This window comes from Toxotes jaculatrix, chromosome 9 (genome assembly GCF_017976425.1).
Source record: "Toxotes jaculatrix isolate fToxJac2 chromosome 9, fToxJac2.pri, whole genome shotgun sequence".
Taxonomy (NCBI): Eukaryota; Metazoa; Chordata; class Actinopteri; family Toxotidae; genus Toxotes; species Toxotes jaculatrix.
Genome location: NC_054402.1, coordinates 27,836,392 through 27,850,105, shown reverse-complemented (window position 1 = coordinate 27,850,105; position 13,714 = coordinate 27,836,392). Strand labels below are relative to the sequence as shown.

Sequence of the window (13,714 nt, the reverse complement as noted above, 5' to 3'; positions counted from 1 at the left end):
GGCTCTGGGTCAAACAGTCTGAACATTCTAGTTGATTATTTTAATTATTGAGTAACTGATAGCGAAAGATTGATGTTCATTTCATTTCCTTTACAATGACATAAAAGGGAGAAAAGCAGCAAGTAATCATTTGAGGACCTGGAAGCAGAGAATTCTGGGTATTTTTGCTTGGTGAAACACATACAATAAATTAGTTATTGGTAATTTATTTTCTGTTCATTATTTCCTGTTGATTTCATCACTTAATCACCTAATTGTTTCAGCGCTAATTTGAATCACAAGAATAAAGACAATGTGAGGCGGGGGGGTGGGGGGGGGGGGGGGTGATGATCCACTGCAGTGACCCCTAATGGGAGCAGCCACAAAGACAACAACATATCCTAATGGCTGACAGAGTTACCAGATCTCAGCCTGAACTGAACCAGAGATGTCTCAAGCTGATCCAAAGTGTTGTTATCTCTACCATCGACGGCTTTCAGGTGGTTCGGGCGGACAGGAATAAATCTGAGAATGGAAGGAGCTTTTGCTGCTTTTATTAACAACAGATGGTGAAACCCTGGTCACGTTACTGTAAAGGAACATTTCTGCAGCCCACTGACACTGACCTGTTAGCTTTGGGGCTACATCCTTGCTATAAACCCAGGGAGTTCTCATACTCCACCTTGAGTGTTGTTTACATCCGTGAACTTTTCCACATGGGCACTACAATACAAAGGCACCAACAGCATATGGAGAGTACCAATTGGTCTTGCACTGGGATCAAGGCCAAAAACTCTCGAGTGGGACATCCCTACACTTATGGGAGATTTTGGAGCATCGTGTTAGACAGTGTACTCCACCACCACCATCCTCAAAACACGAAGTGAGGGAACGTGTTACGCAAGAATGCAGTTAGTCCCATCGGTATAGTTCGAGAGCCTCTGTGAATCTACGAGGAGGAGCAGTGAAGCAGTCCTGGGGGTTTGTTATGGAATAACACCACTAAGACATTTGATTTTTATTTGAAGCTGACAACACTAGCGCGCACACACACACACACACACTGACAGGGGAGGTAACTGAGCTGTGATAATGGGAGGTGGATGTGGCTAATGGCTGATAGCTGCTGATCCCACACTGATTAACTCCCTGCTTTATAGGATGCTGTTTATAGACTGACGCGCTAGACTGAAGTCACAAGGGCAAACATCCAGTAGACAAACATGTCTGTACGCCCACAGGTTCAGCTGGAGAAAAACACTCCGGCCAGGGTTTACCTAATGCTTCTTTCACTTTCTCAGTACTGACACTTTCTGATTAAAGCCTCTGGAATTAGATCAGTGATCACCTACAGCTGTCAAACACTGCTTCCCTGACAATCTGAAAATTTTAGATGCTCATATTGGCCCTAGATGTTGACCGGCTTATCGGTCTAACTCCAAAACACACACACACACACACACACACACACACACACACACAGACACCACTGCTAAAGTCCAGAAGCTCTCTAAAGTGTCTTCAGTGTTGTGATAAGCCAGCTCCCTTTCGTCCTGCTCTGCTCTGCTCTGCTCTGCCGCCAGCTAACCCGCTATCACTGATTCACCGCCACAGATAAATCACACACACACACACACACACACACACACACACGCACATGCAGATGGGAGACAAACAGCAAGGCAAAGATGTGGCAACAAAGACAGCGACATACGTACACACACGCTGAGGATGACAACAACAAACTGGCTGACACTAGAGTGGTTGTTATTTCCTGTTTTGGAGCAGGGTGGCTTTCTTTGCAGAGTCAAAACACAACTACAGCAGTGCGGAGGGAGGGAGATTTATCAGAGCGCACACATACACACAGGTAAGATTAAATACTCTTTCTTTTCAGTCTTGCGGTGTTATCTCTGTTTCAGGTCCGTCTCCTTTTCTTTCTTTCTTGATATGACCTCCTGAGCCACAAAATACCACTGTGTAGTCTAGCTGGGATTGAAGCTGCCTCTACACACAAAGACACACACACACACACACACATACATACACACAAACCCAACAGCAAGACAGGTAGGAGGAATTGATAACAGCTTCATATTGATTCCATTATATTGTAGATGGCGGAAAGTGAGACAGTAGAGTTGGCGTTGGGCTCCTCACAGAGACAACTATGCTGAGTCAAGAAAGCACGAGTGTAAGCACTGTACAACACACAGTATGCCTGTGTGTGTGTGTGTGTGTGTGTGTGTGTGTCTGCGTGTCCCTTGCAGACGGCGTCCCATCACCTCAGGGAGGGCAGAGATAAGCAGAGTGTATGGGCAGAGATAAGATGGGAGCAGACACTGGGGAGACTGACTGACTGTAAGTGAGTCAGTGTAGGGAGAGCTGCAGCTTTATGGCTTCACTGAGGCCTGAGGACTCACAGGGAGACACTGCTGCTCTCACAGAAAGTCGGCCAAAGGCTCTTATGTCGTAACATGTACACTGTACGTACAGTACGGTACATATGGAGGTCTGTACACAAACAATCAGATGTGTATTTATCACATAAAAAAACACATTTCGCTTGTTTCTTGGACATGATATTCACCCCTTCATATGCAATTAACCAACATGAATTAGCCATGTGTGGTTTTTTTAAACAGTTCATGTAGGAAAACATCACTTTCATTTTCACTTACATATTTTTTGTAAGTGAAACAGAGATTTATAGAAGCAGCATTTCACATGAAATTAAGTTACAAACAGGCACATCTGTCTGTAGATATATGACGTCTGAAAAAAAAAATATTATGTTATATATATATATATATCATATATTATATATATATTAAGAAATTCACATAGGCATATATGGTTTTCAGACATTTTTCACTAAGACTATTTTCCATGTGAGAAAAATGTACAATCAGTCTGATATATGGTACTGATGTAGTGACAAATGATGAGAGACAAAACAAAAAAGCAGTGGTTATTACTAAAAGTCAGATATTGTCAGTTTTCACTAGTATTATTATGGATATTATTCAAGATGATTACATATTGTAAAATGAGTCAAAGCTACATTGGCTTGTGCCTAAAACTAGGTCTGTGATGTGTGTCTGAATTCATTCCTATGTGAAATTATCTACATGTAATATAACAGAGGAATCACTTAACATGGAACGTTCTGGAAGAAACAAAACACTGGCAAAGAAAAATGTGCTGGCTTCGAGCCCAAAAATGTTGCTGCTATTAACCTTCTAAATCTGCTATCAGTGAAATCTGAAGGGCTGCATCATGTGTCAGCCTCAATTCAACACCTCAGTTGTCACTTATCTGATTTCCCCATATTCTTATTAACACAACTGGAAATGCACGCGAGTCCTTCATCTTACTGTGAGACGGATCAGATGTAAACACGTTAGTCACGTGCACCTTTTGATCCAAAGCGTTTTCCCGTCGGCCTTTAAAACTCATATTGGGAAGTTCTGCCACACACAGGCTTGTTCCTCTGAGGGTGAGACAAAGGTGATGTGTGTGATAAGAGGCGGCGCCATGGCAGCGGCAGGACACAACACTGAACCCTCCTTAGGCGCGCACACACACACACACACACACACACACACACTGATAAGCATCACCTCCATCCCTCGGCCAGGCTCTGTCCTTCTGTCTCCCTCTGTTCTGAACCAGTTAGTGAAGAAACTGAAAACACAGAGGACACTGACTGGAGACAGAAGAACCACGGATATGATAGTTGGCAGACAGAGGAAGACGGATGGAGGCGCAGGAGGGACAAAGCGAAGGTCAAAGGCTTAGACACAAGGGGAGCTGTCGTTTAACAGGTGAAGGTGAAAGCAAAAAGGTAAACATGTTTTCCCACTGGTATAAACACATCTGTTCTGTTTCCTTTATAATGCAGCAGAGACTTGACAACAAAACAGCTTCTGCACACACCAGGGTTCAACCACCAAGGCTTTTAGAGCCCACACAAGGCTGCAAATGTGTTTTCAAATGAAGCTGGCAAGAGCAACAAATTACACAACTGATGAACTTTGTTCAAAAAAAAAACCGTCAATGTGTTCCAAAGATTTCATTTATAGAGAATACATGTAAATGTCTACAGAAACAATTTACATGTACCTGCTACATTTAACATTACATGGATAAAAAAAAAGGAATGAAACCAGTGTCTCCCACATATATGGAGTCTGGGACGCATCAGAAATAACAAATTATTTCACTATTACTGATTGGCCTCCTGTTTTCACATTTAGTTTAAAACGAATTTTCAGATTTCAGTTCAAATGTAGTCATTAAGTCATCATTGGAAGACAGTTGCATTACTTCCGCAATAGATACGTACATTCGTGGATGAATGACCGAGATGTGTCCAGTGGAAAAGAAAAGAAAATGAGGTAAATAAACACAGGTCACACCATATCTACATTCATCTGTGTACACTTGTGTGTGGTGCAAAGCACTTCTTGGTATGTGTTGAAAAGCAGAGAAAGGTGGAGAAGAAGAAGAAGAAGAAAGACACTATCAGACACGTAAAACTATTTGAGGCACACCTCCTCTGCGACACGAGCTGAAAATATTTCCGGACACCCGAGCGAGAAAGTTTGGGGAGCGGCTATCTGTCAGCGTGAGGGCAGATCAGATGAGTGACGTCTGTCACAAGACACAGCAGATAATGCCACAGACGCCACAGTCACTCCTTTATCTCTTTTATCAAACAAAAGGCAGCAGGATAGAAGGTCACGCAATAAGTGATGATTCCCTCACCCGCATCAGGGACAGTATGAATACACACACACACACACACACACACATTCACAGGGCCCATGGAAGAGCATTACAATTTGAGAGTAAAAGACATATTTTAAGGCAGGAAATCCACTCATCTGTGTGTGATTGGATTAGTCTAACATCATAACCATGTTAAAGGAGACATACGATCAAAATCACCTGAAACCAAATCAATCCTGTCCAACTGATCATAGACCTTTCAGGCCTATTCAGAATCTTCTGTTGTACAATGAGGGCACATAACTATAGGAATCAAAACAATGGGGATGCAACGCAACATCCACAAAACTGCATGGTGAGGACTTGGCAAAGACGCACTGTCTGGTGTAAGTGACTGACTGTTTATAATCCACTCGTACAGGATTGTGCTGATGTTAGACAACAGCAAAGAAAATCTCTTTAGCATTCAGATCATTTCCCTGCAGCAGGCTGCCACTGACTGCTTCACTACGAGTGAAATAAACCAATAAACCATCTGCAAATGAGCACAAGTATGTGTCTGCTATGTGCTGATGCATGAGAATATATAAAGGGACAGTGGGTTATGTGCTAGGATAGCAATGGCAATAGAGTCAATGATAAGGTAACAACAGCTGAGCAGCAGTTAGTTCCCACTGGCTGAGAGAGGTCACTACAGGAAGTGTAAATGTCATATAGGGAAAAAAAAAAAAAAAAAGACTGCCACCGGCTTCTACAACGTCATTTTTCTGGTATTTGAACATCTATTTCGTCTTTTTGTGAGAATTCACAGTGTTGAGTGTGAATGTAGGTCTGCCTAACCTGACTCAAACATCGACCACACATACAGCGCCACAACCGATTCTGACAGTCTCAACTGATGTGACTGATGGGATGCACCAGAATAAAACACAACACGATTTAACCGACAACATTAGACAATGAGAGATTTCAGTAAAGTGGTTGGTTTAGAATGAACGACATCAGAATGAAACAGATAGGGATGGTTGAAGTAAAAGAACCAAGCTTGTATCACAGAGCAGAGGAGGAGGTATTCAGATAGAGCGGAGTCAAACACTGAAGTTTCCTACCTGTTCCTGCGTCCATGATGTTGGACTGTCCTCGACGATCGGCCACCAGCCCTGAAGAACCGGGCATGCTGACTGGCTCTGAACGTACAGGCTGGATTCTGCACACACACAGTACATTTACGTTACTACAAAACACAATAATAATACAAAGAAATACACGAGTAACATCTTAGGGGCTCAAACGGCTGTTTGACTGGATGTGGTCCCAGGAACCAGGATTTGGGTTGTTGTTTTAGTGATTAAGTGTAAGGCTGCCTACACTAGAGGGATAATTGTGGTGAAATCTATGATTATGAGAATATTTTTCTTAAGCAAAGTCTTGTTAGGATAATTCCCGGGAAATTAGAGTAACCACCTCCAAATCTGTCAAAAAAAGAAAAGTGATTTATGGTGATAACACTGCATGTATTTCTACATCTAAGCCCCAACCTTCACTCCTGGGTTCGTTACTTTTGATAGTTTTAAAGTACCTGAGACTGTGTAGGTCCAGGTCGTCTGTGTCAAAGTCCAAGAGGGGTTGTGGAACATCAGTGGGGCCCTGGGACTGAAGCACTGACGATGAGGAGGAGATGACTGTGGTCTGGCCTGAAGGGTGAATGGTCTTAAACTGGAACTGGGGGCCCATCCACAGGCGCCGGTGGGGCCCTGTATGGGTTACAATCTCTACCTGAGAACACAAAGATATAGGTTAGTGAGGAAAGACAAAAATCAAACATAACTGGCCAAAATTGTTGAAACCCTTGATGAAGAGAACTAAGAGTTTAAAGCTAAGCTAGCTGTAAGGCTTAGAGACAGAGAGCTAAATGCTAATATCAGCAGACTAACAGCCACACCATGACACTGTTTACATGCTGATGTTTAGCAGGTTATGTTTACCTTGCTAATAGTCTTAGCATCTTAGAATGTTAACATTTAGCATTATACAAAGTACAGTTGAGGCTGATGGTTGTGCCGCTAGTTTTACATATTGGCCAAATTATAATTAGTACATTTTAAAGAAACATATAATCTACCATTTTTACAGAGCTAAATGAAAAGTTAAGTGATCAGTACAATTCATCCTGAGGGGACCATGAATGTAATGAATGAACCAAATTCGATGGGAGTCCATTCCAGAGTTGTTGAGGTATTTCACTTAAAAGTACTTAACAATGTTAAGCTCATGGTGGCCATGGAGGAAAACTAAAGGGATCAACAAAGTCATCAGGATTCATCATCTGAGCTGCATGAATAGCTCTAACAGATCTGATGACATTCATCCAATGGCTGTTGAGACACTTCACTGAAAAACAAAAAGCTCACAGGATCAAAAGTCAGTGGATAGCCCATTATTAGGATTCATTTTCTGGAGACTGTGAATGTCCAGCTGACCAACCAGAAAGCCCAATGTTTCACATGCAAGAGTTGTGAAAACGAAAAACACTTGATGCTCAAGTTCCTCTAATAATTCATCAGCATTTGGCCAAGGAAATAGTCGTGGCAGTCTGAGGAGTTAAGAGTTAAGTTTGGTGTTAATCTTTGTGCCAATACTCAAACACCACATACAGCACTCAGATGAACTCAGTTACATGACATCCAAACTAAAAGCCTGCCCTGCTCCTGCACCATTCAAAGTCTGGCGATGTTGTCAGATCTTGTCAAGGTCTTGTGTGTGCTGGGAGTAGTGGCGGAATGATGGGAAGCCTTCCCGTGGGGTTAATAGAAGTGTGACACTAGCAACAGTATGGCAGTGAGGATGAGGTGAGGCCTACTGGGAAAACGGGATAGTGCTGGCATGGCAGGCGGTCCTTGGGCGCTTGAGCTGAGTGGCACTAATGTTGGCTGAAAGTAGAATAGGAGAGGGCTAAGGAGTGGGTGACTCATAAACACTGGACTATTACTGCCTCCTCTGTTCTCCATCTCCTCTTTGCCCTGAATTTACTGACTAACCATCTCCTGCCTTGGACTCCCTACTTTTCACTGCTCTCCCACGCTAACTCTGACTTTTCAACTCCCTGCAGCACTTAACACGTCTCTTGATGTCTCACTGTTCACATTTCATTATCTTTACTCTGTACACGTTGGTCTCTCACCTCAGCTCAGCTCTCAGCTCACAGTCTCACTCCACTCTGGCTGCCAGGTGCCAACATCTCAGACAACAGTGAGAGCTCACACTCTCCTGTGTGTCTGTTTATACACATATATATGTAAAATACATATGCATATACAGGTTTAGATATACAGCAGCTTCAGAAACCATTCAGACCCCTTCAATTTTTGCACACTTTATTGCGCTTAGACTTAATTTAAATTGGATAACATGGGAGAACCTACCGGAACAACCTTCTAAGCAGCCCTCCATCAATCAGGCCTTTACGGTAGAGTGGCTAGATGGAAGCCACTGAATAAAAGGGTTAGGGTTAGATCACAGACGCTTCCCACACAGTGTGATGGAGCTTCAGAGGATCTGCCAGGAATAATGGGATAAACTGCACAAATCAAGGTGTGAAAGACAACCAAAGGTTTCTACAAAGCACTGAACTGAGGATCTGAATACTTTTGAAAATGAGAGATTTGTAATTGTTTTAAAAAGCATATTTCACTTGGTCATTTTGGGTTACTGAATGTAAATTAATGGGCAAAAATTGCAATTTCATCCATTTACAACTAAAGCTACAACATTCAAAAAGTAAATGGAGTCTAAATACTTTCTGAAGCCACTGTATGTGGTCTGTCACAGCTGTGCAAATTAGGCCACAGAAGGAAGGAGAAGGATTGTCACTTTGTGTGTATATGTGTGTGCGTGTGTGTGTGTGTGTGTGTGTGTGTTTTGCCAGTTAACACCATCAATGTCACGCCCAGCCGCAGAGCTGAACAGCTGCCAGGGTGCTCTCTGCTGCGGGATGGAAGGTCCAGATGTTACAGTCCAGTGTCAACCCCCAATCCCTCTCCCCTTCCCGTCTCGTCAAAAAGAGCCGGTGACATGTTGCCTCAGATTTGCTCTTACAGTCTATATTATGTTACCCTCTCGGCACTGGTTACTGAGCTAGCCTGTGCAAAATGATGGGCAAAACAGCCGTTTGCTGCCTCCAAAAACATCCAACTGGTCAACATCAAGGCAGCGGTAAGCACATTTCCCCCTGTAATGACGTAGTCCTTCTTTGGGAAATCTGTTTTTATAATGATGTGCACCTGCAGCAGGCTTTACCAAATGAGATAAATATGTACTTGCATCCACAGTGGGTTTATCAGACAGGTACAGTGAGTATAAAGTCCTAAGTATGCCTCAAATTAATTAGGTTGTACAATGGGCTGTCTGACCACATCTACTGGCTAGAGTGTTTAGGGTGAAAAAGCTGCCTTTTTACCTTTGTCCTGGTTGGACCCCACTGCCTACCATATCTCTGTCCATGTCAAGAGCACTTTCAGACACTGTCTCCTCAAACTTGGTTGTACACGTTAAGAGCAAAGTTCAAATGCTACTACTGTCACACTTCTGCACTCCTGGCCAGTAACTGTGTGTGTGACTGTCACCCAGCCCTCCTTAGATTCTACCACTAGAAAGGCAGTTGTCCCAAAATGAATTAAAGCTGTAAAGTTTATAACAACAGATTCACAGTTACAACCTGATGTTGATGCGTTGTTAAACTGATGTCTGGCCATCCTGAGACACAGAACACAACATATCAGAATATTGTTATTTCTGTTATGCACAAACATCTGTTATACAGATATCAACGATAATGTTGTTAGCATAGTCAATATCCTGTTTCAAATATCTCAGTATGCCCAACTTGTTACTGTCTGCTCTCCTTTACTGTGTCCAATACCTGCAATCACTTGCAACAGGGAAGCGTAGCAGCACAGTGGCAATGAATAAACAATAATCTTTAATTAGGGACAAATAATGAGTAATAATGAATATAATCGTACACAATCACCTTGAACACATTTATTCTGGAATCTAAAACAATTTGACCATCCGTCAGCTGCTATGATCTACATCACATCCTTTCCATCATATCAAAATGGACAGATGAGGACAGATGAGCTGTGGAGACCTGAGGTGGACTCTGCAGAACATGAGGTTTTGTTGTCCCCTGGCAGCTAGCTGAAGAGCAGGTAACGTTGATAGGCAGCAAATGGCACGGCGCTGCAGTGACATGGAGGGTCACAAACCTCACATTTCATTAGGAGATGGACGATCAATCCTAAATCCCAACCCAATGCCAAAATGCCTGCTGATAATGTAATGAAGGCCACTGATATGATATGATATAATGCAATCCGCGAGGCAGTACTTGGCCTCTAACTCAACTGAGCCTATATGTATTTGGCTTTTCTCAACCCATCAAGCTTATGGTGGAGGGGCTGGAACAAACTACAATGTATAACTGATCTAGAAGCCCAGGTTTGATCTAGCCAGAGAATATACTTTTTCTTATATTTTTAACTGTACTTCTATATACCTGAGCACATATTCTTTTTTGACTGCCTTTCTGCTGCTGTTAAAACACCCAAATGGCAAATGCATCACTACCACTGTTCTGTCAGGAATTCACCAAAAATCCAGGTTAGTGCAACGGATAGTTTTGCTCCTGGCAAACTATCATGGCAGATATGAACCACAGCCTCTGCAAAGCTAAGTGGGGTGCATTTTGACCAATCAATTATGCATGCAGTGGAATTATTGATGGTGAAAATGTAGTAGGTTACCTGCCAGCATCAGAGATGAGTACTATGAGGGTTAAACCAAGCTGAAAGGTTGTGTTACTGGATTTTTCTAACATGTGTTGACCAAATACTATGATAATATCAGCACAATTTAGGATGGCGTTTGAATACTACGGATGACAGATCGAGTATCCACACTTTTGGAGAACTTTTGGACAATGTTATGTCAAGGACACGTCCTTTCGAATTCTCAGTGTTGGAACTTGGAGCATTCATTTGCAGTCATGTTTCCATCGGCCGAATAAATCAAATATTCACTCTTTTAGTTCTGTTTTGGTCTCCACTCGCTTCTGAAGAAAATATCTGGTTTGTTAGTTGCTAAGTGCTCACAATGTTCATCAGCAAGTCTCAAACTTTACCCCTTTTGGTGCTAGGAAGAAACAACCTTAATGAGAAAGGAGTCATGGGCCGGAACAGTCAAACTATAAAGAAGCTTAAGAGGCTAAAAAGCTTTGTAGAGCTGAGGGCAACTGGGTGATGGGTGATGTTTCACCGAAGAGTTTTCACAGCAGACTTAACCTTTTCTATAACACATTCAGTACTCTACAAAAGTTTTTGGGACTTAGATTCTTATAAATCATGCAATTCCATCAGGGTGGCATCTGACTGGTTCTAAAATCATTCTGTAGCACGACAAGCTCAAACATACAGTCTGTGTAATAAAGAACATTCTTCAGAAACAAGAACAACCAGGAAGAATCCACAGAGGAACTATAACAAGTTCTCCAAGACTTTTGGAACAACCTACCTGTGGAGTCCCTTAAAAAACTGTGGGCACGTGTACTTAGAACTTATTGCTAAAGGTATACGTCATGGAAAATTCACTTGATCAGATGGAAGGATGGAAGTTTCCAAAGAAACAGGTAATGTCAATACCCCCGTTTGCTTGGGGCAGACTAATGTAATGTCTCTGTAATGTTGGTTAAGGTAGAGGTCTTACCTGAGAGAGCCACTCCTCATCCTCCTGGCCACTGTGGTCTGACGCCAAGCTGTCTGATGACTCATGACGCGTGATTGGGCCTGGGCTTCCTGGGGGCATCGCTGAGAGAACACACACACACACATACGCAAACACATACACATTCACAAATGGTTACAAATATTGATATCTGGAAGCTGACAACCGCCAATATTTTGAGCTGGTTTCCAATATCATCATGAAGCCATAGGCAGAAAATGTAAAAGCCTCCAACATTATAAAGTATGACACTGATACAGCTATCAGGAAGGGACATCAGTAAGTAAGAGATGACTGAGTAGTCAAAACAGGGCAGTGAATCACATATCACCATTAGCTATTTACATAAATCAGCCTGTGAAGGAAAATGATACTTGACAACTAGTTAATGAAAGTTTGTTAGAGTCATCAGGGGTTTCACTGATATGGTCTTTGACGGCCAATACCAATAGATGTGGGCTGAATTCAAGTTATTTTAAATGTTCAATGTAACAGCTTTCCATTTGATGGGTGACTGGATGACAACTAGTGTTCAGGGGCGAGTTTGCTTTTCTGAGATCAAAAACCTGTGAGTGAAAGAGAAAGATAAAAGGACAGAGGGAAAAAAAAAAAAAAAATCCTGTGTTTGTCTTTTTCTCACATGGGCATATGGGTGCATGCCAGTGTGTGAAAAAGCAAGTGTACAGTAAAAATGAGAGAGGGAATCAGTGTGTGTGTGTGTGTGTGTGCTGTGGAGAGAGAGTGACAGAGAGACTCAGAGACAGATGGGGCTCTTGCAGGCTTGAATAAGCAGGCGAGGAGAATGAGGCCTAATGTGTAGAATCAGTCCTTTCTCCATCTCCCACCTCGGGGATGGGGTTGGTTTAAGACAGGAATGGCTAATAAACTTGTCAAGTCCACATCTGGAGCACAGGAGGTGCTCCTGTCTTTATACACACACACACACGTGCCAGGTGTTCGCACGCCCCTGGTGGAGGTGGTTCTAACACACACAAATGCACACACTCCCCAGTGAACTAAGACGTCTGCACATTTCTTACACCTGCTTCTGCAGTAGTGCTCGCTGTGCGTGTGTATGTTTGGGGGGGGGGGGGGGGGGGGGGACTGTGTAGTTAGAGCGAGCAGCCACCACAGCTGAAGAAGCGCCACCTACAGAAACTTAAACTGTATCAACAGAAAATCAGGAGAAATTCATAAGACTGAAGTGGACAAAGTGAAAAAAGACATTGAAATAATATTTTCTAATCAAGCCTTTGTCTACACAGAATTACTAACATCTTTATTGACCTGATGACAAAAGGTCATCAGGTTAATAAAGGTTCCATTTTGATTTTAAAACTGCTGATGATTCATGAGACCAAAACAACACATCACACATCAAACCAGACTCTACAAAAACCTGAATTTGTTCTAAGATGTTGCCAGGTTTGAATGTATCTATCTTTGAGATTTGTGCCTCCACCCCAATAAGAAAAAAAACAAGATTATAGCAAAGTGTTTGTCCTCACAACACTGAAAAATGGCATTCTCAGTTAAATCTCACAGGGACGGTTTCATCTTACAGTGTGTTTACTCTTGTGTATTATCCAGAGTAACAGAGACAGTGCCTCTGGACAGTTTATATTTTTAAATGTTACATCTCAGTGCCACGCAACAACAACACAAACAACAATCCATTCACCTCCACCTATTACCTTCATGGCAGATACCACTAGTAAGTGGGATGTTTTGTTTTTATATATGTGTGTATATATATATATTTTTTATTTTATTTTATTTATTTATTTATTTTTTAGGTGAACTGACCCTTTAATAACTCACAGAGAGCATGGAGAGGAAAAATGAGCTAGGGCTAAAGTCAGAGTGAGAGAGGCAGAGAAGGCTTCTCATGTCCTGTTCAAATGGAGGAGAGAAAAACAAAGCCTGTGCTGTGTTACTTATTAAACAACCCCCCCCCCCCCCCCCCCCCCCCCCCCCCTCACTCTCTCTCTCTCGCTCTCTCTCTCCTTGCTCTCTGACCCTTGGGGCCAATAGCTGTTCCATAATTAATTATTGATGTTCTGAAGCAGTTGGAGGACTGGCTAGATCAGGTTTCCAGTGGGGGGGCTTTCAATAGCTGGAGTTGTGGCCAGGCTCCAGTGTGGGGAGCTAGTGGTCATCCCCATGGGTCAAGCAAAGACACAACCCTCTATGTGTGTGTGTGTGTGAGTGTGCATGTAAG

General features: G+C 42.6%; 1 protein-coding gene across 1 annotated transcript in view; it reads right to left on the bottom strand.

The window, feature by feature from the left end:
* bcas3 (BCAS3 microtubule associated cell migration factor) overlaps window positions 1-13,714 on the bottom strand; it is a 294,717-nt gene that overhangs the window by 179,454 nt on the left and 101,549 nt on the right. Inside the window, exons 20-22 of the mRNA XM_041046203.1 lie at window positions 11,476-11,576; window positions 6,293-6,489; window positions 5,823-5,920 (exon numbers count right to left, since the gene is read on the bottom strand). Coding sequence (XP_040902137.1) covers window positions 5,823-5,920; window positions 6,293-6,489; window positions 11,476-11,576 — 396 coding nt within the window. The remainder of the gene's footprint in view (window positions 1-5,822; window positions 5,921-6,292; window positions 6,490-11,475; window positions 11,577-13,714) is intronic.